We start from the raw sequence: 22,187 nt of genomic DNA on the forward strand, positions 1-22,187 counted from the left end.
CTCTCTCTCTCTCAAATAAATAAATTAAGTAAAATAAAAAATAAAATAAAATGTTAACATTTAGGCAGTGTTGATGAAGGGATATACAGAAATTCTTTGAAACATTTTTGCAACTTTTTGGTAAATTCTGAAATTATCTAAAAGGTTAAAAATGAAAAAAATTAAAATACGCAGTTAGGTTTTGCGCCACAGTAGCGATGATGGCCCCAGGAACTATGATGGTCACAAAATGGCAAGGAGTTGGCTGGACAAACGAGACAGATGATGGCCCCAGGAACTATGATGGTCACAAAATGGCAAGGAGTTGGCTGGACAAACGAGACACGACAGGGTCCGATGCTGGGACCAGTGGTGTAAGTGCAGCAAGCAGTCTGGAAGACAAACGGGTTCGAAATAACAAGGACAAATTGCGCCGGATGTGAAAGCCTCCATGAGCCTCTAGGTGAGGCTGTCTGGCAAACACTGAAACTTTGCAAAGGGAGCTAAAGAGAAAGGCAATAGCTCGGGGCAGAGATTTCTGTAAAGGAAACAGCTGGGGGCGCCTGGGCGGCTCAGTGGGTTAAAGCCTCTACCTTCCGCTCAGGTCATGATCCCAGAGTCCTGGGATCAAGCCCCGCATCGGGCTCTCTGCTCAGCAGGGAGCCTGCCTCCTCCTCTCTCTCTGGCTGCCTCTCTGCCTACTTGTGATCTCTGTCTGTCAAATAAATAAATTTTTTAAAATATTTTATTTATTTATTTTTGAGAGAGAGAAAGAACACAAGCAGGGGCTGGTGCCAAAAGAAGCACACTCCCCGCTGAGCAGGGAGCCTGACGAAGGACTCGATCCCAGGATCCCGGGGCCACAACGCCAACCCAAGCAGGCTCCCCATGAATGACTGAAAGCGTTCCGACCCGTGTTCCTGCACATCGGCTGCCTTCTCAGGCTGTGCTGAGGCTGAAGCTGCTGAAACGGGAATGCCCCCTTGTGCTCTTCAGACGTGGTGCACCTGTGACCCTGGGCAAACTCCCCATTGGCCTCTCTTGTGACCTTGACGTCACAGATAAGAACTGGGCTAAGCCTTAGTCTGGGTAGATCCAGAGGACAGAACTAAGCCAATGGCAGCCAATTAGAAAAACTCCAACAGCGCAGTGAGCTGTTTGGAGAAAAGTATTCTGAAAGCTCCTTCCGACTCAGTAGTTCACTAAGCTTCTGGGTTTGTGGGTTTTGTTTATTTTTCCTGTTAAATGTTCGTAGCATCTACTTCATAGGGCTGCCATGAGGATGACGGGCGACCAAGTTCATAAAAGAGCCTGTCGCAGAGGAGCTGTTCTGCCTTGATCCGCCGTTATCAGACCGCGAAACGGACGAAGACACCCCAAGGAAGTACCAGCCTCAGCCGCTAGAGGGGGATGCGCACCGCCCCCGGGAAACCGCCGACGCGCGGCCCGTGGGAGGCGCCGCTGCCCCCGACGCGCCCCCAGCCTTTCCCCTGCCGGGAAACTCGGTCCGCTCGGAAAACCTGGCTCCATGCTGAACGCCACGGTGCCTTCTCCGAGTCAGTATATTCTCCCACAGTCGCAAAATGATCTGGCAAAAGTCCCTCAAAGGCTTTTACTGCTCACCGAGTAACGTCCAAACTCCCTGGGCCTCCCTCAATCTGGCCCCAAGCTGCCCCTCGCGCCTGAACCCCCTTTAACCCTTTATCCTGCAGCCGCGCCGGGCAGACGTGCTCTGTCTCTGCGCGGGGGCTCGCGCTGCTCCTCCTTCTTGATGCCTTCCCTCTAGGCCGACCTTCCCAACCCTGCTGCTTTCTCCACCACGCAAATGCGATCTCCTCCTTAACTCTCTTCTCACGTCTCTAAGAAAAAGTGATCTCGGGGCGCCTGGGGGGCTCAGTGGGTTAAAACCTCTGCCTTTGGCTCAGGTCATGATCTCAGGGTCCTGGGATCAAGCCCCGCATTGGGCTCTCTGCTCAGCGGGGAGCCTGCTTCCTCCTCTCTCTCTGCCTGCCTTTTTGCCTACCTGTGATCTCCATCTGTCAGATAAATAAATAAAATCTTAAAAAAAAAAAAAAGAAAGAAAGAAAGAGTGATCTCACCAACCCTGAGCTCACCCACCACACAGGACATCCATTTATCTTGTATTACATTGATTTATTCAAGGTACACGTGCATCTTTTCATTCAAATAGATTAGAAACTCCATGGGTAGAGACCTCCATGGGTAGAGACCAGAGGGTCATCTGTCCAGGGTAACGGAGCGAGTAAGTGGTAAAGACAGGATTCTAACCCAGGAGATCCAGAGAGCTCTTGCTCATACCCACTAATTCACAGCCACATAATAACCTTTCATCAGCCACAGTGCCTAGCTCAGAGCTTTGCACACAGTTTGACTTGACAGCTTATCAAATGAATAACTAAAAACAAAACAACAACAACAAAAAACCGAAACCAAAAACCTCAAGCATTGATCTAATTAGCATCTTTTAAACCTTCACTGACTTGTAGGCTATTGGGAACCAGCAGCAACTCGGTCTCATTAATCTGCATTAGAGTGTCTGGCTGTAGATCTAATTATGAGTAATTTCAGAATCATAATTACTGTTCCATTTGGGCTCTTGATCTGTAATGCATATAAGGATCCACTCCTAGCTTCTAATGGATTAAAAAAAAAAAAAAAGCAAACAAAAAAAACCCCCAAAAACAAAAACATAATTACTTACTGAAGCCTGGTAGGTGTGTTTTGTGAAGCTTCCAGCTCACATCTTCTCTGTGAAGTGAGGGGGTCTCGGAGGGCCCTGTCTTCAGTGGCTAAACTCTATGAATCTGGGAGAGTGAATGGAATTACAAAGAGCCTCTGCCTCGGTGTCAGAAGATATCGTTTTGAGTCTCAACTCCCCAACATAGGTTCCCCATCTGTAAAATCTGATTCATCTAGTCAAAAGTCTGAATGTCTGAGTGCCAGGTACAAGGGGGATACAGCGGCCCCTGCTTATTCTGCGAAGAAAATCCGATGACACCTATAACGGGTTGTCCTATGTAAGAAACCCAGTGGGTCCAAGCATGGTGTAAACTGCAAGGTCTAGTACCCAATCAAAAGATGATGATCTGGCCAGGATTCCAGTTATGCCAAGTCCACGACAACAAAAACGTTACCTATTCTGCTGTTTTGGAAAAAAGCCTTGATCGTGTATTTTAGCCAAACTTAGTCAACCCTGCAGGCAACTTTCCCACCTTTCTGGTTCCAAGGAAAGGTGGGCGGAGGTTATGTGTCCTCACTTCGGGCGCTGTCCGGTTGCTGGCCGAGGCCAAGTCCCTAGCCCAGTCTTGCAGGCCTCTGTCAGAAAGCCATGAGGCTGGGGGTCTGGACCAGTGGGTTCTCCGGCTCTTAGTCACCAGCCCCGGCTCAGGCTTCATTCACTGTCCTCATCTGTGACAGGCAGGCCACTTGGGTAAAGAAGCCATCTCCCACGCCACTAGGAAATACCGACGGGACCGCTTTATCATCGGGCCGGGCCTGGCTCAGGGTGGCCACACCCCAGAGGGCTGCTGAGGGTTCCCTTGGGGTTCCACGTGGAGCCCCGGGGCCACAACTCGGGCTGCAGCAGAGCGGGGGGCCCAGCCAGGTCCCCACTCTCGCACACACTTGCTGGGTGGCTCTGGGGAAGGTCACCGGGCGGCCCTGCCGGCTGTTCTGCGTTCGACGGGAGGGCCTGGACCGTCTCCCGACCGCCCTGGAAGCCCCCAGGCTGCCTGGAGCAGACGGAGCGGGCGGGGTACCGAGGACCTCGGCGGCAACAGCAGAGGGTGAGCCGGGAGCGCGCGGGCGCGGGTCACGTGGCGGGCGCGGGGGCGCGCGGGGGCGGGGCCTGGTGCGCACCGCTCCGCGGGTGGCGGGGCGGGCGGGAAGGGGCGGGGCCTCGGGCGGGGCCGCCGGGGGGGGGGCGAGGCGGGCGGGCTGGAGGGGAGGAGTGGAGATGGCGGCGGCTGCGGCTCAGGGGGGCGGGGGCGGGGAGCCCCGGGGAGCCGATGGGGTCGGCCCGGGGGTCTCGGGGGAGGTGGAGGTAGTGAAGGGGCAGCCGTTCGACGTGGGCCCGCGCTACACGGAGCTGCATTACATCGGCGAGGGCGCGTACGGCATGGTCAGGTGAGGGGGCGTTCCGGAGGAGGGGGCTCGGCGGCGGGCGCCCGGGAGGGGTGACGAGGGCCTTCTGGGCAGGGGAGACTTCCAGTGCCCTGAGGAGGCGGGGGCTTCGTGGGGCTGGGGGGCGTTCCGCGGAGGGGGCCTTGGGGTGCTTTCTGGAGGAGCGGCGCCTCGTACGTTCTCAGGGAGGGGGCTTGGAGGCCAGAGAAGCGACCATTCTGTAAGGCGGGGAGGGACATCGAAGTGTCTGCGGGGGAGCGGAGGGGCCCTTAGGGACCTTAGGAACACGGGATGAGGCGGAGACACTGAGTATTCTTAGAGAGGTGATAACCCTAGTGAGGACCGAGTGAAGGACCCTACTCTGGGGAGAGGATGCCTCGGATTCTCCCAGTGAGGCCTGCCAAGGAGTTTAGGAGAGAAGAGCAGAGCTCAGGGCTGGGCAGGGCAGGGCAGGGCTTTGGGCCTGGGGCCAGGGGCCCAGTGAGCCGTGAGGGGTCCAGGAATGCGTCGGTGCAACTTTCAGGAGGGGTCTGTGAGCTCTCTCTCATGCCCACTGTGTGCTCTGGGCCTTTGTTCATTTGGGAACAGCTCTCTTGCCCAGGTGCCTCGCCCTAACACCGGTGTCCAACTCATCCCTCCGATCCTGTCCCTCCTGACTCGCTCCTCAATGTGTCTGCCTCACTGTACCTCCTCCACTCCCCTCCCACTCCCTGGACCTGGCTTGGGTTGAGAGAGCCCATCCTGGAGAGGGGAGGCGGAGAGGTCAGGGCAACTAGAATGGACAGGGTTGAGGAGAGGGGAAGTCAGTGAGCGGTCAGTCTCTTCCTCTGTTTGTGAAGTCACTGAAGGGCCGCCTGGCCCAGTGTTCTCCCTGGAGATCCCAGGCCTTCACAGCAGGAAGGAACCAGCATTGTTTATGACTTGGCCAGAGTCCTCTACTGCTCCCTCCCCTCCCTGCTCAGGCCTGGGTGGGGCCACCAGGCCTGGACTACCCCCCCCCCATGTAAGGCCACATCAACATCTCCTCTCTGGCCCTCTCAGCTCAGCTTACGACCACGTGCGCAAGGTTCGCGTGGCCATCAAGAAAATCAGCCCCTTCGAGCATCAGACCTACTGCCAGCGCACACTGCGAGAGATCCAGATCTTACTGCGCTTCCGCCACGAGAACGTCATTGGCATTCGGGATATTCTGCGGGCGCCCACCCTGGACGCCATGAGGGATGTGTATCCTTCACCTTGGCCAGATGGCTGGCCAGGCATGGCCTCAGAGCTGGGCTGGGAGAGAGCGCTGGCTTGCTTTCTGTTTCCTTCTTCCCTGCCACACTCCAAAACAAACCCAGTAAATGAAACTTTCCAGCAGGAAAGAGACCACAGGCTGTAAGAGGACTGGGAGGCCTGAGGTGAATCCTGGCTTGGTGAATCCTGGCCTGCGGCAGCCAGGCCATGTGCCCTTGGGCGAGTCTGTTCTCTGTGCTGTGCCTCATTTGGGGGGAGGGTGGGGAGGGCTTCTATGGGACCTTTGTCTTTTGACATCTGCAGTTCTGTGACATGACCCGGCCTCTGCCCACAGTCCCTGTTTAACAGACGATGATTCTTTCCTCTCCGGGTCCCCAGACTGGAAGGAAGGCAGAGAGGAAGAAGACCGCCCGTTTCCGAGGGCCTGCTGTGAGTGAGGGCCAGTGAACGCCAAGCGCTTTGGCATTTCTTATTCTCTCTCCCAGCTGCTGGAGGAGATCAGTCTCACCAGCTCCATTTCAAAGATGAGGACACTGAGGCTCAGAAAGCCCGAACTCATTGGCTGCTGTGGCTGCCTCTTCTCACCCTCCCCCAGATGAGAACTGTCCTTTCTTTGACACTTCCTGCTCGAGGCCTCACCCCAGTCACCTGTGGACTTGCACTTTGCCCAGGGAGGGACCGCCTCGCCTTTGTCACCCTCCCCCCACCTCCCACCCGGCACTGCTTCCCTAGCTGGGCTGGTCGTCCACTTCCTGCCAGGCCCTGCTGTCAGTGGCTTGCAGCACCCGTGGCCTCTCCCCACCCGCCCCGCCCCCAGGCGGTCCCAGTTCTGCACCCAGAGGTGGGGATTTGTGCGGCGCGAGCCCCCACCCACCGCAGGCTGTGGGCAGGAAATCTCCACACTCGCCCCCAGCTTGCCATGGGACCTTAAGCGAGTCACTGCATCTTGCTGGGTCTCTTCTCCCGTAAAACAAGCAGGATTGGTCCAGACTCTTCAGAAGGCCCTTTCCGGGGCTGATTCTTAAAAGACGGTCCAGATGCACTGTTTCAGAGACCCAGCAAATGGCATTGATTTACTTACTTACTCACTTAACGTATGTTTAATCTTTGTTTTCTCCTAAAATACAAAAGGACATGTACTCCTCCATCTTCTGATGTGTGGCCAAGCCCTCTTGAAGGAGGAGCGTGCTGTTGGGAGTTTTCTCCTGATTTGTCTTGCCCAAAGCATCCCCATAAGGCAGGCGTTTATTTTTAAGCAAACATTTATTGCATGCCAGATGGCGTTCGCACTATCTCATTGAACCCTCTCCGCAGCCGTGTGGCTCAGGCATTTCTGACAGCAACGCTAGTCCATGTTTGCTGAGCACTTAAAAGGTGCCAAGCCCTCGGCCAGGCTGGCTGACATAACGGGTCATCTCACCGAATCTTCAGGACTGCTCGCTAAAGAACCATGCTTTCCCCTGCTTTCCACATGGGGCAGTGGAGGTGTGGACAGGTTCAGGTCCTGAGGCCAGTGAGCAGGGATTGGCAGGGGAGGGGGCGGCTCAGACAGCCGCAGAATAAACCCCAGAGCTGTTGCTCTTAACTTCGAAGCTCTCTTGCCTCCTAGTTCTCCCAGTAGGGAAACTGAGGCCACAGAACTGAAGTACTTTCATTCAGTGCCACCACCCGAGGTGTGGCAGAGGCCCTGAGCCCAGGGGCTGAGTCTGGGCCGTGTTCAGTCTTGGCACGGGCTGGCAGGTGCATCGAGTCTCAGGGGCAGTGGCTGGAAGGGAGCATGGAGGCCAGCCACCAGAGCCTGTTCTTCTTAACCCAGTGTCCCCCACACCCCCCTCCGGGGGTCGACGGTGTCACCCTCAGCTACATTGTGCAGGACCTGATGGAGACCGACCTCTACAAACTGCTCAAAAGCCAGCAGCTGAGCAACGACCATATTTGCTACTTCCTCTACCAGATCCTGCGGGGCCTTAAGTATATCCACTCGGCCAACGTGCTCCACCGGGATTTGAAGCCCTCTAACCTGCTCATCAACACCACCTGCGACCTTAAGGTCAGAGCACTGGGTGCCTGTCCCTTCCTCCCAGGGCTCAGGGGCTTCCAGGTGACCGGGAGCCCCCTTGAGTAGAACCTCACGAGCAAAGGGAACAGCGTGGGCTGAGACGTGGCGATAGGTCTGCTTGGGCCTTGGGCCTTGGGCAGCGACCTTAGCAGCCTGGGTTGGCTTCCAGATCTGCGATTTTGGCCTGGCCCGGATTGCCGATCCCGAGCACGACCACACTGGCTTCCTGACAGAGTATGTGGCCACACGCTGGTACCGGGCTCCAGAAATCATGCTTAACTCTAAGGTAGGGGGACCACCCACGCCTGAAGGGAAGGGGCCAGGTCCCAGGAAGCCCTGGAGCCACCTCTGAACCAGGCATGACCCCCACGATCCAGGCCTTGTCACAAGACTCCAGCTGTTAGGCTCTGGAAGGGGGCCGAGCATTAGGTCCTCCAGGCCTCTGCCCTCTTCCTTCCTGCTGGTTTTGAGTCTGGATGGAGTAGTGGCTTCGCCCAGACAGCAGGGCCCTGTTGAGGCCGGCCCAGGAGCCCACTGCGTTCTCCTCCTCCCCAGGGCTACACCAAGTCCATCGACATCTGGTCTGTGGGCTGCATTCTGGCTGAGATGCTCTCCAACCGGCCCATCTTCCCTGGCAAGCACTACCTGGACCAGCTCAACCACATTCTGGGTGAGGGGAGGCCTGGCCAGCTATGTTGGGGGGAGACTAGTGGGAGGTGAGATTTCTTTAGAGCCCTCCTGCAGAGCCCCTGCAGCGTCTCACAGGATTTCAGTGAGACACAGACACAAACCCCCTTCGATAGATAGGAGACAGCAAGGCTACACCGCACACTTTGAAGGGCTCACATCAGGACTTGAACCCGGGGCTGCCCACATCCAGAGCCCTTGCCTCACAATAGTACAGGCTGGGCCATAATGGTCAGAGCTCATCGGTGCGGACTCCCGGTTTGGGTCCTTCCCGTCCCTGGACCAGAGAGGAGGGCTCTCACCAAAGCCCCTGCCTTACCCTCAGGTATCCTGGGCTCCCCGTCCCAGGAGGACTTGAACTGTATCATCAACATGAAGGCCCGGAACTACCTGCAGTCTCTGCCCTCCAAGACCAAGGTGGCCTGGGCCAAGCTTTTCCCCAAGTCCGACTCCAAAGGTGAGCAAGACATGGGGGCTGGTCCCGGACAAAAGCTCGGGGCGGAAGAGGGCCCATGGGCCAAGCCACTGCCTCAGTAGACAGGACCCCGGGCACGAGAAGTGAAGCGAGTTCCTCCTCTTGGAACTCCACTGGGAGTTCCTCCGGCCCTCTCTCTGACCCCCGACTCCTGCCCTTCCCTAGCCCTTGACCTGCTCGACCGGATGTTGACCTTCAACCCCAACAAACGAATCACAGTGGAAGAAGCCCTGGCTCACCCCTACTTGGAGCAGTACTACGACCCAAGTGATGAGGTGAGCCGGCCGTCAGCAGGGGGCGCTGGCGGGGGAAGGGGGCGGCCTTGGGTCCTGGCCCGAGTCTGACCTCTGCCACCCCAGCCAGTGGCCGAGGAGCCTTTCACCTTCGACATGGAGCTGGATGACCTACCCAAGGAGCGGCTGAAGGAGCTCATCTTCCAGGAGACAGCCCGCTTCCAGCCTGGGGCGCGGGAGGCCCCCTAACCTGGACAGACACTTCTGTTCCCGGGGGCCTGGTGAGTGCTCCCCACTGCCCATGCACGGGTTCACCCCGATACCAGTGTGCCCAGCACACCCCCGTACAGTCACCGGCTTGTTCACGCCCACGAGGCAGGTGCATGGTGGCAGCAGACAGGCTGGAGCCTGCCCAGGCCACAGCTGGGGGCCCCTGCTTCTTCACATCCTCTTCCTCTCTCGGCCCCGAAAGTCCCCCACCTGGCTGCACCTCTTCATCCTCCGGGGCCTGTGGCCAGAGGTCCCTGAGGGTCCCTCTCCCCGATCTGAAGATCTGAAGACCAGAGCCAGGTTTTGGCTCCCAGTGTGGGCAGAGAGGCAGGTGGGGCAGTAGCTGCTCTGGCAGCAGCCGGCAGTGCCCGGCCCCGCCCAGATGCCAAGTCCCTCGCACCTGGTGCCCGGGTCGCTGGTTCGCACACCCGCCCACACGGCTCTCCTTCCTCGAGTCTCTGTTCTGTCCGCCGGGCCGGCTGCCGCCCAATGAGAGGAAGGCAGAGACATTCCTGCGCTCCAGCTCCGGCCCTGACGCTTAGTAAGACCCGTGCAAGACTGCTCAGCTCTCTGTGCCTCAGTTTCCTGGGGAGAGCTCTTAGGACGAGAGCAGACACAGAGCCCTAAGCACTGTTGTCAGGGGTCTGTATGCATTCACTCTGCGTTCTCCAGCTGTCCCCTGGGATGGGCACTGAGACCCCGCCCCCACCCATGTACGCTTAACGGAAGACCAGGCTTGTCCTGGGCAGTCAGGAGGAGGAGATGATGGAGGCAGAGGTCGGGGCTCTGGCTCTCTGGTGGGCGCTGACAGCTCTTTCCCACCTGCCTTTTTGTTTAGGCCTGGCCTGCCCCTCTCCTGCCGGACTGTTAGGAAACGGACCGCGTGCCCCGCCCCGACCCCCCCGGAGCCCTGGGCAGGGCAGAGGGTGCACCCGGCCACCTTCCCCGGCTTCGCTCTGGCCTCCTGCTTCAGGCCGGCCGAGGCTCCCTGTGCCCCACCTCCCCTCCCAGGACCTGAGGGGCTTGGGTGGCTCCAGAGCAGGTTGCCCTCTGCTGCTTGCCTTCGTCTACCCCTGCTCTCCCAGTCTCTGGTAGTTCTGGAATGGAAGGGATCTGGCCACCCCAGGACCTCCTGAAGGCCCTCAGTGGGGGGTAGGGAGGGATGGGGCATACTGAGTAGGGACTCGGGGCAGCCCTGACCCATGAACACCGACCCCATTTTCCCTGAAGGAATATTCCTAAGGCTCAAGGGCTAGTCCCCATGAGGAGCAGGGCCCAGGCCTAAACCCCCTCCCGCAAAGCCCCCCTGTCTAACACCCCTGCTGCCTCTGTGTGTGGGTGACCAGAAGTGGAGCGGGGACCCGAGGAGAGCCCGGCGCCCTCACCCACCCCTGCGCCTGTATCTAATATATAAATATAGAGATGTGATGATGACCATGGCTCCGTCTGTGTCTGCCGACGCCCCCACCACGACTGTTGCTTTGAGGACTGCCACACCTGCCTGGCCACTTCCCAGCTGTGTGCTTTTACACGCTTCTGGTGACCACTGGCTCCCCAGCTGGCCAGGGTTGAAGATGGGATTCTCAGGAGTGCCACACTCCTGGACAGCGTGGGGTCCATTTTGCCCTTAGTCACCGTCCTCTCCCCTCCCTAAGGGCTTCCCGTCGAACTGGCTAGGGGTGATTCGGGGGTGACTCAGGGACCTCCTCCACACCCCCGGATTCTGTGGAAATGGCTTGGGGCAGCCTGTCATATACCCCAGCCACAAGCCCCTGTGGCGGGGACGGGGAAGCTTGTAGCATCCCCAGAGGCAGTGGGGGCCCGGTTTCCCCACAGTGCGGCCCAGGGGAAGCAGGGGTGCGGGGGGCTGGGAAGGTGGGAGAGCCAGAGCTGCCGGAAGCTTCTCCTCCCGCCTCTCCCCCATCCCCAGCCAAGCCCTGCAGCCTGGCCCCAGGCCAGGAGCAGGCTCAGCAGGTCCCAGGGGTGTGGTGGCCACCGGTGGCGGAGTCAGCCTAGCCCGGCCAGACAGTCCGCGGAGGTAGTACAGTCCATCAGGAACAGCGGCGTTCACGCGGCCGGAGCCCCGAGAGGCGGTGAGGCCATGAGCCCTGTGCTGTACTACGCTCTGCCCGCCCTGGGCAGCTATGTCCTGCTCTCCGTCTTCTTCCTGCGCCGGCCTCGCCTGCTGCACACACCCTGGGCGCCGGCCTTCCTGCCGCGCCTGGGGGCCCACCGAGCAGGTGAGCTGGGCACAGGGAGGAAGAGAGAATGGTGACGGCGGCCGCGGCGGGTGGAGTCGGGAAGCAGGATGCCAGGGTGGCCGGCAGTGGGAGAAGCCTGGGACGGCAGAGGCTGTTACAGAGGCAGAGCCTGGGGGAGGAGGAGAGCGGGGTGGCGGGGCGGGATGCGGAAGGGGGAAGAAGAGGCGGGGGCTGCGGGGGGAGGAGGGAGGACCCTGGGACCCACCCCGGTGCCCTGCACAGGATCCGGAGAGCGGCTGGAGCACACCTTGGAGGCCATGGAGAAGTGAGTGTGTGCACCTGCCCCCCAGGCTGCGCAGTGAGGTGGGCCCAGTGGTGCACTGTGTGACCCCGGGGGCACCACTCTGTGGTGGTCCGCGTGACCGAGGCCCCCTGGAGGTGTGTAGCGCACAGCCTGCACTGCCCGCAGCGAATTCTGCCCCACACTCCCCTCCACCTCCCCTGCCCCTTCCCTGGGCCTCCCTTCCCCGCACTGACCTTCACTCCCATAGCTCCATGGCCCAGCGATCCGACTTCCTGGAGCTTGACTGCCAGCTGACCCGGGACGGCGTGGTCGTCGTGTCACACGACGAGAACCTGTCTCGCCAATCCGGCGTGAATAGGGACGTGAGCAGCCTGAACTTTGAGGTCGGCCTCGCCCCAGCCCCACTACTCTACCCAGAGAGCCACCACGCCTCCACACGTGCCTTCTGGTGACGTCCCCCTGTTCTCCCCAGGAGCTGCCCCTCTACAAGGAGGAGCTGGAGGTTTACTTCTCACCAGGTGAGAGCGGGACCTTACCAAGGGGGGTCATGGCCTCAGCCTCCTGCCCTCTCTTCTTCTCGGGGACCCTGACTCTCCTGCCCGGTTCCCACCCATCCCCTTCTGACCCCTCCTGCACAACCCACCCAGGCCACTTTGCACACGGGACAGACCGGCACATGATGAGTCTGGAGGATGTGTTCCAGAGGTTCCCTCGGTTGCCCATGAGTGTCGAGATCAAATCGGTAAACGAAGAGCTCATTAACAAGGTGAGGCTGCAGACGGGGGTGGCCGGGGGCTTGGGGCTGGAGGGAGGCCTGATGCCTTCATCCCTTCCTCCTCCTCTTCCTCATCCTTGCAGGTAGCGGGCCTGGTGAGGCACTTTGACCGCAGTGAAATCACCATCTGGGCCTCAGAGAAGAGCTCAGTCATGAGGAAATGCAGGGCTGCCGTGAGTCCCTGCGCCTTCGCTGCTCCAGTGGCCCTTCCTCCCAAGAGCCGGAGGCTCCAGGGGCCTCGGCTGGACAGGTCTGGGGGGTTGTGGAGGAGCTGGCCCTGAGCAGGGTCTCAAAGGGGAGGCTTTGGAGAGGAGAGGTGCTGGGGAAAGTGTGAGCAAAGGCGTGCTGGTGGGAAATGGGGGGGTGGGGGGCAGTGTAGGGTGCGTGCAGTTAGGCCTAAACACTGGGTCAGGCTCACACTTTTGATCCTGCAGGCACTAGAGCTTCCTGAATGCCCAGCACTGTCCACCACCACCCCCCCCCCGCCCAGAGCCTGAGGCTCCCGTCTGCTTTCCCAGGAACAGACTGACTCCCCGTCCCCCGCCACTTCTCCTTGCCTCCTAGAACCCCGAGATGCCGTTTGCCTTCACGATAAGCCGGGGATTGTGGCTGGTGCTAGTGTATTACCTGGGGTTGCTGCCCTTCGTCCGCATCCCGGAGAGGTTTTTCATCTGCTTCCTGCCCACCATCATCAACAGGTGCTCACAGCGTCCCGGTTTCTCTTCTGCATCTCCCCTCCACCCCGGTCCCCCCGATGCTTCTGTCCTCAGACAAAGACCCCTTCTGCCTCAGGCCTCATGACACAGGGTCCCCAGGTCCCTGGCCATCCTCAGGGATGACCCCCAGGGTCCTCTGAAGACTGGTTCTCAGCAAGCATTCAGGAATACCAAGGTAGAGGGGCCGGGGGGGGGGCACAAACCCCTGGAAACTCTGTGAATGTGTGTTGAGGTGGAAGGAGTCTTAGGACAAAGTATTCACTTATTCATCCATTCATCCAACAAATTTTTTTTTTTAAGATTTATTTATTTATTTGACAATCAGAGATCACAAGTAGGCAGAGAGGCAGGCAGAGAGAGAGAGGAGAAAGCAGGCTCCCTGCTGAGCGGAGAGCCCGATGCGGGGCTTGATCCCAGGACCCTGAGATCATGACCTGAGCCAAAGGCAGAGGCTTTAACCCACTAAGCCACACAGGCGCCCCACATCCAACAAATTTTTATTGAATATCTGCTCTGTCCTAGGTGCGGTTACGCTAGTAGATAAGATGTGGGTGGGGTAAGGCCCCCCAGAGCTTACAGTCTGGCTGGGAGATAAATATTAACCAATTATAGTGTCATTCTCTGATTCTCGAAAGGAAAAGCAAGCTTCCTTCTGCTGGGGGACCAGGGTTAAAAAAGGAACAGCTGGGTAAAGTCCCACCATTTGGAGACTTCGCCAGCTCTTAAGCCTGCGCCCCCCGCCCCCCGGCTTTCTGAGAACTCTGTGGAAGCTCTGAGTGCTTCCTTCTCCCCTCTGCTGGCCTGAGGGAGGCTCCCAGCCAGCCCTCACAGTCCTTTGCTACAAAGACATCATTAGACCACAGATCTTGGTCTTTGTAACTTTTATCCCGAGTCTGCAAAGTGTCTTCATATCCTTTAGTTGATTAGAGCTTTACTTTGCGGCAACCCAGAAGTTAGAGGGATCGTGACCCCCACGTACCCACGGACAATCTGAGGCTCAAGGAGACTCTGTAATTTGCTCCCAGCCACACAGCTGAAGTGTAGGACCCGAGGTTGCCTGGGTCCCACTCCAGAGCCTGCGCTGGCTAGTTATGTAAAGGGCCTCCAAAGTCATCCCCGTGTTGTGCGCTGGATTATGCCCTGCCCGCCCTGGGCAGCTGTGTCATGCTCTTCATCTTCTTCCCGCGCCAACCTCGCCTGCCGCACACGCCCGATCAGGGCAGCTAGCAGACACCTTGAGCGTTGTCTGGCCACGGGAAGCCAGTGGGTCCAGTCAGGGGACCTTCAGACTGTGCAGCCAGCTTGAGACTCAAGCTGAGTTCTGGCCTTGGCCCTAGGGCCAACACTGGTGGGCTGTGACACCTTGGGCAGGTTCCTTCAGCTCCCCCAGACTCAGTGTCCACTTCTGTAAAACGGCCAGGAGGGGGCGCTTGCAAAGTGTGAGGCACGGGACGTGGGAGTAGACTTTCGGGGATCAACGAGGGACCTGTTCTTTGGGGCACCTGCAAAGTGGTGCCAGGGTAACCCTGGTCAGGGGTCACCACCGCCCCACCCCTGCGACAGAGTGAGATGCAGGGGAGTGACCACGACACCACCTCTCTGCAGGACCTACTTCCCATTTTCCCGCCCTGGGCTGAACCAGCTGGCAGCTGTGGTTTCCAGATGGTAAGGGGTGAGAATGCTGGGTGGCGCGTACCCGTGGAGACCTCCCACCGCCTGCCTGCTGCCCTCTCGTCATGGCCTCCGCCTCCCTCTCCATACCAGGTTAATCATGAGGAAGAGTCTGATCCAGCACCTCGAACAGCGAGGAGTGCAGGTGAGGCTGGAAGGCCAAGCCCTTAGCAAGTGGGTGGGCCCGGCCAAGGTTCTGCCGCCAACTAACCTCTCACCTGGAAGTCTTAGTCTCTTGATCTGTGAAGTGGGGGTAACGGTGTATTTAACTAGTACCTCCTCATGGTTTGGTAAGTGCTCGCCATTATCATCATGACGGCGGTGGTGGTGGCGTATTGAACCTACTGTCCCGATTCCTGATGAGAGGGGAGCAGGGCGGGGGAAGGACCTGAGAAGGGCAAAACCAGCCCGGCCTGCTCCCCGCCCCTCCCCTGGGCATCCGCTTTGACCAGGTCACTGAACTAGCAGACCTTTGTTGAGAATGCACTGTGTTGCAGGCCCTCCCCTCCCAGGGAGCTCGCCATCAAATCAGGGGCAGAGGAAGGAAGTGAGGCAGACAATCGCAGGGCACCGAGTGGACAGAAAGGCAACAGCGCTGTGGTCGGTAGGGTCAAAGGAGGCCTTCCGGAAGAAGTGAGGAGCTGGCTCACAGGGAGAGGAGAGGGAGGGCATCTCCGGCAAGAAGCTGGGCATGTGCGAGGGCTGGGAGAAGCCGGAGGCCAGGGCCATCGGGGGCACTGAGAGGGGTTCCAGCAGGCCGCAATGTGAGGGCTGGGGAAGGCAGCGAAGGGTGTGGCAGGCGGCCTGGGAGCATCCACAAGGAGCCCGGACTTCAGCCTCAAGGAAGGGAAGCTTCTGAGGGCCTGAAACAGGGGAGAGGCCTGATCCAGTTGGGTGACCCCATTAAGGGTCACTGTGGCCACCGTGTGGCAAAGCAGAGCCTCAGGAGGCAGGTGCTGTGACTGCCAGGTGTCGGGTGTAGGTGGCAAGCAGGGGGACAGGTGGGGGAGTTGGCAGTCAGGCCGGGACTCCACCGCCCACAGGAGGGTGATTAGCACCCCTCCCCTCCCCCGACTCTGAAGGTTGCACCATCATTCCCATTTGTCATGTTAAGAAACCGAGCAGTCCGGTGACTTGCCCAGGGTACAGATACCACATGTTCCCACCTCCATGCCCACGAGAGCAGACGCGGGCGACAGGGAAGACGCCGAGCAGCAACCGATTGGGGCAGGCTGGGAGATGCTGGCGTGCTGGGAGATGTGCCGCAGCCAGCTTTGCAGCGGAAAGGAAGAGGGGGCTTGGGTTTGAGCAACAGACGATTTCCCTAGAGCAAGGTGCACGTGCTCTCAGCTTGCCCAGTTTGCGGCAGCCAGCGTGAAATCACTGAGCAGAGTTGGGGTGGTATTTCCACCTGACACGCTCAACAGACGCGAGTAACCTCCAGAGGTTATTACCATTACCAGTACGTAATGGTAACGTGCAGTAAAATAATTAGGAAGCGAAGAGTTTGGAGTATTTATTACCTTCGTTTTTAAGATCATTATTGAATTACAAGTTTATAGAATTTAGTATTTCATAATGGCTGTGTTTAATAACCAGCTTGTGAAATTCCTGGCGGTCTCACAATCCACCGCAGTGCCCCAGTGCCGGGAGCTCCCCACAGAGGAGAAGCGCTGCCCCACCATCAGATGCAAGGGGAAGTTCCAGGTAAACTGTGTCAAACTGTGAGCCCCTCTGTCCCACCCAGGTGATCTTTTGGTGCCTTAATGAAGAGTCGGATTTTGAAACAGCCTATGGCCTGGGGGCCACCGGCGTGATCACCGATTACCCCACAGCCCTGAGGCGCTACCTGGACAACCACAGAGGAGCTGCCCAGACCTCGGAGGCCCTCACCCTCTCCTCTGTGTCTCTTCCCCAATAAAGGTCGTCTTCAGAGTCACGTCTTGGTGTTTGGGTGGGCACAGGTGGGAGGAGATCCTTACCTAGTTGCAAGATGGCAACTGAGGGCCAAAGAGGCCGGCCAGAGGCCAGAGTTTGGGGCCCTCACCAGCCTGACCCACTGGTTGCACCGCATTCCAGACCCAGAATAATGCCACCACACCCTGTGCCAATCTGGCCTCCATTCTCCTCAGGAATGTCCCTTGCAGGAAGGAGCAAGGCCTCCCGTCCCTTCAGAGCCATGGGTTCCATTCTCCTGAGGCTATGAAGAACCCCAGGCACACAGCAAGGGACTTCATCTGGGCCTGCAGACCTCCTCACCAGGCCGCAGAAGGTAGACACGGCCTCAGAGGCCGAGTCCTCCGTGCCTGGCACCTGCCTCAGCCGGTCCAGACTTCCACTCCTGGGTCTAAGCCAAAAGTGGCCCCAACCTCCTCAGCCCTCTCCAGCCCTAGTACCTTATTCACTGACCAAATCGCACCTCACAACCATTTGTTGACTGCTCCAGGCTAGGCAGCATCCTGGGGCCATGGCAGGGAGTAGGAGGAGTCTAGTAGGGTAGATGCCTGCGTAACCGAACCGAGCCTGCAGAGGCAAGGCCATCAGAGAAGGCTTCCTCGCAGGGAGGATGCTCGGCAGTAGGAACCGGCTTGCTCCGAGGCTCTGGCTCCCAGAGGCCTAGGCAGATGGGCACCGTTAGCTCTTCTGTTCTGAGAGCCTTTCCCCAGTGCCTCCCAGGGCGAAGACCGTGAAATCCGACCAAAGTGAATCCCAACTTTGCCCCCTCCCAGCTGAATCCCTCGGGAGAGCTGCCGGACCTCTTTGACCTCCGCTCCCCCGGAAAATGGGGACAATAGCGAAAGCGGCCTCTTAGGATCGCGGCGGGGATTAAGAGTGGGGCCCGGGCGGTGGTTAAACGCGGATAATTACGGCTGGTACTTCCCCGGGGGCGCGCGTCCGGACACCATTCCCCTCCTAACCCCGCGCCGGGTCTGGCCCCGCAGAGCCGGGCCCCTTCGCAGACCGCGGGAGGCCGGACGCGCCACCGGACCCAGGCCGCGGGGCCGACCCGCGGGGTTGCGGGGCCGCAGCCGCATTTCCGGGCGGGCCGGAGCGGGGAGCGGGGGGAAGGGCCGGCCCGGCCCGCGCCGGCCGCTGTGTGACGCGCCCCCTCATTTGCATGCGGCGCGCCGATTGGCCACGGCGACCGCCGGGACCAGAGGCCGGCCCCCTCCCCCTCCCGCCGCAGCGGCGGCAGCAGCTGGTCTCGGTGTAAACAAGTCGCGGCGGCTGCGAACCCGGGCCGGGGGGGACGGCGCCCACCAGGAGCGCCCCCCACTCCCAGGCCAGGCCACCCCGGCGGACCGGGCCCCCGCGCGCCCAGGCGAGGTGAGGCCCGCATCATCAGGGCTGCGCGTCGCCCCGCGCCCCCGCCCCGCCAGGGAGGACTGCCCCCTTCCCCCGGCGACTGTCCCCGACCCCAGCGCCCCAGGTGAGCCCCGGGGTCTCAGGTAAGGCTCCGCGATGCAGGTAAGAGCCCCTCGGCACAGACAAGGCCTCAGCGCCCCCCCCCCCAGGTAAGAGCTCCTCCCCTCCTAGGTGACACCCTCCACCTTCAGTGAGGGCCTCTGCCTTCTCCAGTTGAGGGACCCTCTTCCCAGGTGAACTCCCTGTACCTCGAGTGGAGCCGCGTCACCCCCACCCTACCCCCGCCCTTGGCAGTTCAGGTGAGGTCCTAAGGACCATCCAGTTCCTAACCCCTCCATACTTTACCCCTAAACCAGAACCGACAGCTCATCCACTCTGAAGCCCCTTCCTCCAGCTTCAGCTGTCAGGTCAGCAGGGGTGAGGCCGGAAGTAGATGGGTGACTCACCTCAGGCTCCTCCAAGCCTCAGTTTCCCCATGATGCAACTTGAGGCCTCCTCAGTGAGTCAAGACTGAGCCCGCTCTGGCCCCCGGAGAAGCTGCTGGCTCTGGGGAGGAGACAGCAGCCAAGTGTGACAGAGCATCCCCATGGCCCTGGGTGTGCCTGCAAGTGCGTGGCCCAGGTCCTGACCGCCCACTCCCTCCCTCCCTGGCAGGCACTGGGCTCCCTCTGCTCCCCGTGGGCTGCTCCCCGCGTGGGGCCACTGCCCCCGGCCCCCGCCATGGTGCGGATTTCAAAGCCCAAGACGTTTCAGGCCTACTTGGATGATTGTCACCGGAGGTATAGCTGTGCCCACTGCCGCGCTCACCTGGCCAACCACGACGACCTCATCTCCAAGGTAACCAGGTCACCGTTGGGGCTAGAATGAGAGTCTAGCAGGGCTACCTGGCAGCTCTCCACCAATGACCCTGACTCCCTTCCTTTCTCCCTCCCACCCTTCAGTCTTTCCAGGGCAGTCAGGGGCGTGCCTACCTCTTCAACTCTGTGTGAGTATTCGGTTCCCCTTCTTTCTTTCCGTGACCTCTGTTGGGACCTGTGACCCCCAGCATCACGCTGAGACTCCCAGAGTCCCCCGATTCCAGTTGGAAGATGCGATCGCCCTTGTCTTGGATGCTAAGGACAGACACAGTCAGATACAAGCTAGAGGGGGGCTTTGTGATGGCGGGACCCTCCCTGGGACTCCCCCCGTGTCCCCGCAGGGTGAACGTGGGCTGCGGGCCAGCCGAGGAGCGGGTGCTGCTGACAGGCCTCCATGCCGTCGCTGACATCCACTGCGAGAATTGCAAGACCACTTTGGGCTGGAAATATGTGAGTCCATGACCTCTGACCCCAGGCTCCCCTTGACCCAAGCTCCCATCACCTCCTCTTCACAAGGCAGTGACACAGTAATCTTTCAGAGCCCACAGGCCCAGCTCCCACAAGTCAGACTGTCTTTTCATGCCCTGACCATACTCTCTTCTGTCACATCCTGCAAGGGCTGTTAGAACTTTTCTCTCCACCCATCCCTCTCCTCAGAGACACACACATACCCGTTTTACAGATGAGGCCATCATCCGGGTGACCATTTACTGAGGGCTTATTGGCCATGCACTGTTGTGTGTGCTTGGCACACTTTCTCTCATTCCGTCATTACAACAATCCTGTAGGTAAGGTCTATTGTTAACTTCACTTTACAGAAGCAAAGAAGGCCCAGAGATGTTAAGTAACTTTCCCAAGCTCACACAGCTGTAAAGAACAGCCTATGGATCAGAATCCTGGTGGTGTGTTTGTTTTTAACTCCACATCCTTGATGGCCAGCTTCCACTGCCATTCAGAGATTCAGGGAAGTTGCCTAGGACCCCACAGCGACATGGAGCTTGGGTCCATGAGCCTCCTTTTCACTGCCCTCATTGCCACAGCTGCTGTCCAGGGTCTAATTTCACTACCCTGCGTCTCATTTCCTTATTTGGCAGTGGAGGCAAAGGCCACAACCTGGCACCCAAAATTGTTATGGGGATCAGATTAGATGCAGCAGAAGAAGATGCTCTTGGGAAATGGCAAGGGCCAGGACTCCTCACGCACTACTCGGAGCTGCGGGCCCTCTGTGGGGTGGATGTCCCAGGTGGAGGCAGTTCACCTAACCCGTGTTCACCCTTGGCCTAGCCACAGATTGGCTCTGTGCCCCCAGACGGATGGCTCGACCTCTCTGGACCACTGACAGAAAAAGAGATGGCCCAATCCAGGGGTCAAAAATCCCAGGGCTTGCAGGTCTAAGCAAGTATGCAGGCTTGCATACTTTGGGTTTGCAAAAGCTCTGCGGAGGGACAGGGTAGTCCGTGGCAAAATGGATTGAACCCAGCCCACCTGTATTTTAGTATTTCAAAGTCATTTTTTCTAAACTCTGCTGCTTTGTTTTTCTAAACAAAACACATGCATAGGTCAAAACTGGCCTTTACCTACCAGTCTGTAATCCCTGGACCTTTTAGAAACTTCCATAGTCTCTCTGTCGGAACTGACATTAGTACTTAAAAACTACCGGTAATTCAGAAAGCTCGGTCTGTGCCATTAGCGAGAGACTGGCTGTCGGTTACTGGCTCTGTGTCTTGGGACCAGGTGGTTTGGCTTCTCTGCATGACAGCTCCGTCGTATGTAAAATGGGGCCAGGCATACCTCCTACTCAACCCTGATCCCTTTTGGTAAAGCCCTTGCTCCAGAGATGACGTCCTCTCCTCTCTTTTCAGGAACAGGCTTTCGAGAGCAGCCAGAAGTACAAAGAGGGGAAGTACATCATTGAACTCAACCACATGATCAAAGACAACGGCTGGGACTGACCCCTGCTCCTGCCGCATGTGGCTCGAGCCCGGCCTGGCCGCCAGGGGCGCCACTGGCTTCCCTCCACGAGAAGGGAGCTCTGGACCCTCAGGGCCCTTGCAGAGGAAGGATCCAGCTCCTGTACATATATTTTATTGCATGCACTGTGACCTTGGGGGGCGATCAGAAGGTGGAAGACACCCCCGCACCTCCCTGCGATCTGGCTGGCTTGGATCTCGTTTTTAACCCCTTCGTGCCCCGCCTGCCCTATAGATATGGCCTCTGTGCTGCTCCCCCGGCCCCAGTGCACCGTCTGCCCTGTGAACTCCTCCCACCGGGCCCCTCTTACCCCACGCCTGTCTGCTCCCCTCGTTCTGTAGCGTTTGTACATAATAAAACAATGGAGTGGAGACAGCCCCAGGCTCTCGTGGAATCCTGGAACAGGGGACTCAAATGCAGATTCCTGCCTCTATAGACCTGTTCATTCCTGGGCCCCACGTGGCATGGCGTAGGCACTGCGGTCAAAGCCGGGAGTCTGCGCTCCGCGGGCTCAGCCACCCGAGACCGAGGACCGATCCCACAGCCCCGGCGCTTCCCGACCCCACTAGGCCTACTGAGGCCTTGACCTCGGCTGATCTGCGCCCTCTCGGCTTTAGCGTTTTGCCGCCGCCTAGAGGCAAGCTCTCCTGGGAGGCGAGCGCGCCACCGGTTCCACCGCCCCTCTCGTCGCGACTACACGTTCCAGCGGCCCCAGCGGCATCTGTCCGTCTCCTCTCTTCCGAACCTCGGCGCTGGGCTTGCTGGGAAGTGTAGTTCCGAGGGGTCCCCAGCGCGGGACCTTCTGGGAAATCGCGGCTCCCGCCGTCAGAGACTGTGGAGCTGGGCGAGCCTCCGCACTTCGGAGTTCCTGCGGAGGGTGGAGGTTTTGCGGGACGGGAAACAGGAAGGAGGGACTCCAGGGGTTCGGGCCTCGGCTGCGGACTCCTCGAGGTCCCCAGTGCCCCGCGTAACAACAAGCTCACGCCGAGTTCCTCCAGCTCTTTTCCTCCAGTCATGCTTCGTCCCTCCGAGCCCTGGCTTCCAAGTGGAGGGGGCAGGGGGTACCTGCTAGAAAAGTCTGGGGCGCCAGGGTCTGCCCCCGGACTCTAGGCTCCATCCCAGGGTCGAGGCCCCGCCCCTCAGTAGCTTATCCCTAGCCGGGGCTCCCCCCGTGGGAACGGGGACCAGCTGGCCGGAAGCGCCAAACTGCGTCCCTGTCGAGCCCCAGGGGATCAATCAGGCCG

At 59.1% G+C, this 22,187-nt stretch overlaps 4 protein-coding genes across 8 annotated transcripts in view; 3 read left to right on the forward strand and 1 right to left on the reverse strand.

Moving 5' to 3' along the window:
- CORO1A (coronin 1A) overlaps nucleotides 1-3,357 on the reverse strand; it is a 40,421-nt gene extending 37,064 nt beyond the window's left edge. Inside the window, exon 1 of the mRNA XM_044233132.1 lies at nucleotides 2,702-3,357. The gene's annotated coding sequence lies outside the window, so the exon portion shown is untranslated. The remainder of the gene's footprint in view (nucleotides 1-2,701) is intronic.
- Nucleotides 3,358-3,955: 598 nt separating this feature from the next.
- On the forward strand, nucleotides 3,956-10,516 carry MAPK3 (mitogen-activated protein kinase 3). The gene is made up of 9 exons (XM_044232681.1): nucleotides 3,956-4,125; nucleotides 5,164-5,346; nucleotides 7,219-7,408; nucleotides 7,587-7,703; nucleotides 7,973-8,087; nucleotides 8,430-8,561; nucleotides 8,745-8,854; nucleotides 8,939-9,093; nucleotides 9,921-10,516. The coding sequence occupies exons 1-8, from the start codon at nucleotides 3,956-3,958 to the stop codon at nucleotides 9,059-9,061; spliced, it is 1,140 nt and encodes a 379-aa protein (XP_044088616.1). The 3' UTR covers nucleotides 9,062-9,093; nucleotides 9,921-10,516.
- A 404-nt stretch (nucleotides 10,517-10,920) lies between these two features.
- GDPD3 (glycerophosphodiester phosphodiesterase domain containing 3) lies at nucleotides 10,921-16,684 on the forward strand. Of its 4 annotated transcripts, XM_044232680.1 has the most exons (10): nucleotides 10,921-11,322; nucleotides 11,566-11,608; nucleotides 11,835-11,970; nucleotides 12,060-12,105; nucleotides 12,235-12,353; nucleotides 12,446-12,535; nucleotides 12,927-13,060; nucleotides 14,684-14,743; nucleotides 14,843-14,894; nucleotides 16,497-16,684. In XM_044232680.1, the coding sequence occupies exons 1-10, from the start codon at nucleotides 11,184-11,186 to the stop codon at nucleotides 16,668-16,670; spliced, it is 993 nt and encodes a 330-aa protein (XP_044088615.1). In that variant the 5' UTR covers nucleotides 10,921-11,183; the 3' UTR covers nucleotides 16,671-16,684. The 4 variants fall into 4 exon arrangements, 3 of the variants coding, with proteins under 3 accessions (XP_044088615.1, XP_044088613.1, XP_044088614.1); XR_006382190.1 differs by having other exon boundaries at nucleotides 11,129-11,322; nucleotides 11,566-11,970; nucleotides 14,684-14,750; nucleotides 16,497-16,533; XM_044232678.1 differs by having other exon boundaries at nucleotides 11,129-11,322; nucleotides 11,566-11,970.
- Nucleotides 16,685-18,126: 1,442 nt separating this feature from the next.
- On the forward strand, nucleotides 18,127-21,318 carry YPEL3 (yippee like 3). Of its 2 annotated transcripts, XM_044233407.1 has the most exons (5): nucleotides 18,127-18,614; nucleotides 18,770-18,952; nucleotides 19,057-19,100; nucleotides 19,314-19,422; nucleotides 20,835-21,318. In XM_044233407.1, exons 1-5 carry the CDS (start codon nucleotides 18,549-18,551, stop codon nucleotides 20,922-20,924), a joined length of 492 nt encoding a protein of 163 aa, XP_044089342.1. In that variant the 5' UTR covers nucleotides 18,127-18,548; the 3' UTR covers nucleotides 20,925-21,318. The 2 variants fall into 2 exon arrangements, with proteins under 2 accessions (XP_044089342.1, XP_044089341.1); XM_044233406.1 differs by having other exon boundaries at nucleotides 18,612-18,952.
- The last annotated feature ends 869 nt before the right edge of the window (nucleotides 21,319-22,187 follow it).

The sequence above is a fragment of the Neovison vison genome, chromosome 14 (genome assembly GCF_020171115.1).
Source record: "Neovison vison isolate M4711 chromosome 14, ASM_NN_V1, whole genome shotgun sequence".
Lineage (NCBI taxonomy): Eukaryota > Metazoa > Chordata > Mammalia > Carnivora > Mustelidae > Neogale > Neogale vison.

Excerpts from the sequence above, each read along its gene's own strand:
- MAPK3 (XM_044232681.1), top strand. The coding sequence starts at position 3,956 with ATGGCGGCGGCTGCGGCTCAGGGGGGCGGGGGCGGGGAGCCCCGGGGA. Across the intron at positions 7,704-7,972 it reads AAATCATGCTTAACTCTAAG|GGCTACACCAAGTCCATCGA; the intron begins GTAGGGGGACCA and ends CCTCCTCCCCAG. Across the intron at positions 8,088-8,429 it reads CCAGCTCAACCACATTCTGG|GTATCCTGGGCTCCCCGTCC; the intron begins GTGAGGGGAGGC and ends CCTTACCCTCAG.
- GDPD3 (XM_044232678.1), top strand. The coding sequence starts at position 11,227 with ATGTCCTGCTCTCCGTCTTCTTCCTGCGCCGGCCTCGCCTGCTGCACA. Across the intron at positions 11,971-12,059 it reads TGAGCAGCCTGAACTTTGAG|GAGCTGCCCCTCTACAAGGA; the intron begins GTCGGCCTCGCC and ends TGTTCTCCCCAG. Across the intron at positions 13,061-14,683 it reads CTGCCCACCATCATCAACAG|GACCTACTTCCCATTTTCCC; the intron begins GTGCTCACAGCG and ends ACCTCTCTGCAG.
- YPEL3 (XM_044233407.1), top strand. The coding sequence starts at position 18,549 with ATGGGTGACTCACCTCAGGCTCCTCCAAGCCTCAGTTTCCCCATGATG. Across the intron at positions 18,615-18,769 it reads TGCAACTTGAGGCCTCCTCA|GCACTGGGCTCCCTCTGCTC; the intron begins GTGAGTCAAGAC and ends CCTCCCTGGCAG. Across the intron at positions 19,423-20,834 it reads CCACTTTGGGCTGGAAATAT|GAACAGGCTTTCGAGAGCAG; the intron begins GTGAGTCCATGA and ends CTCTCTTTTCAG.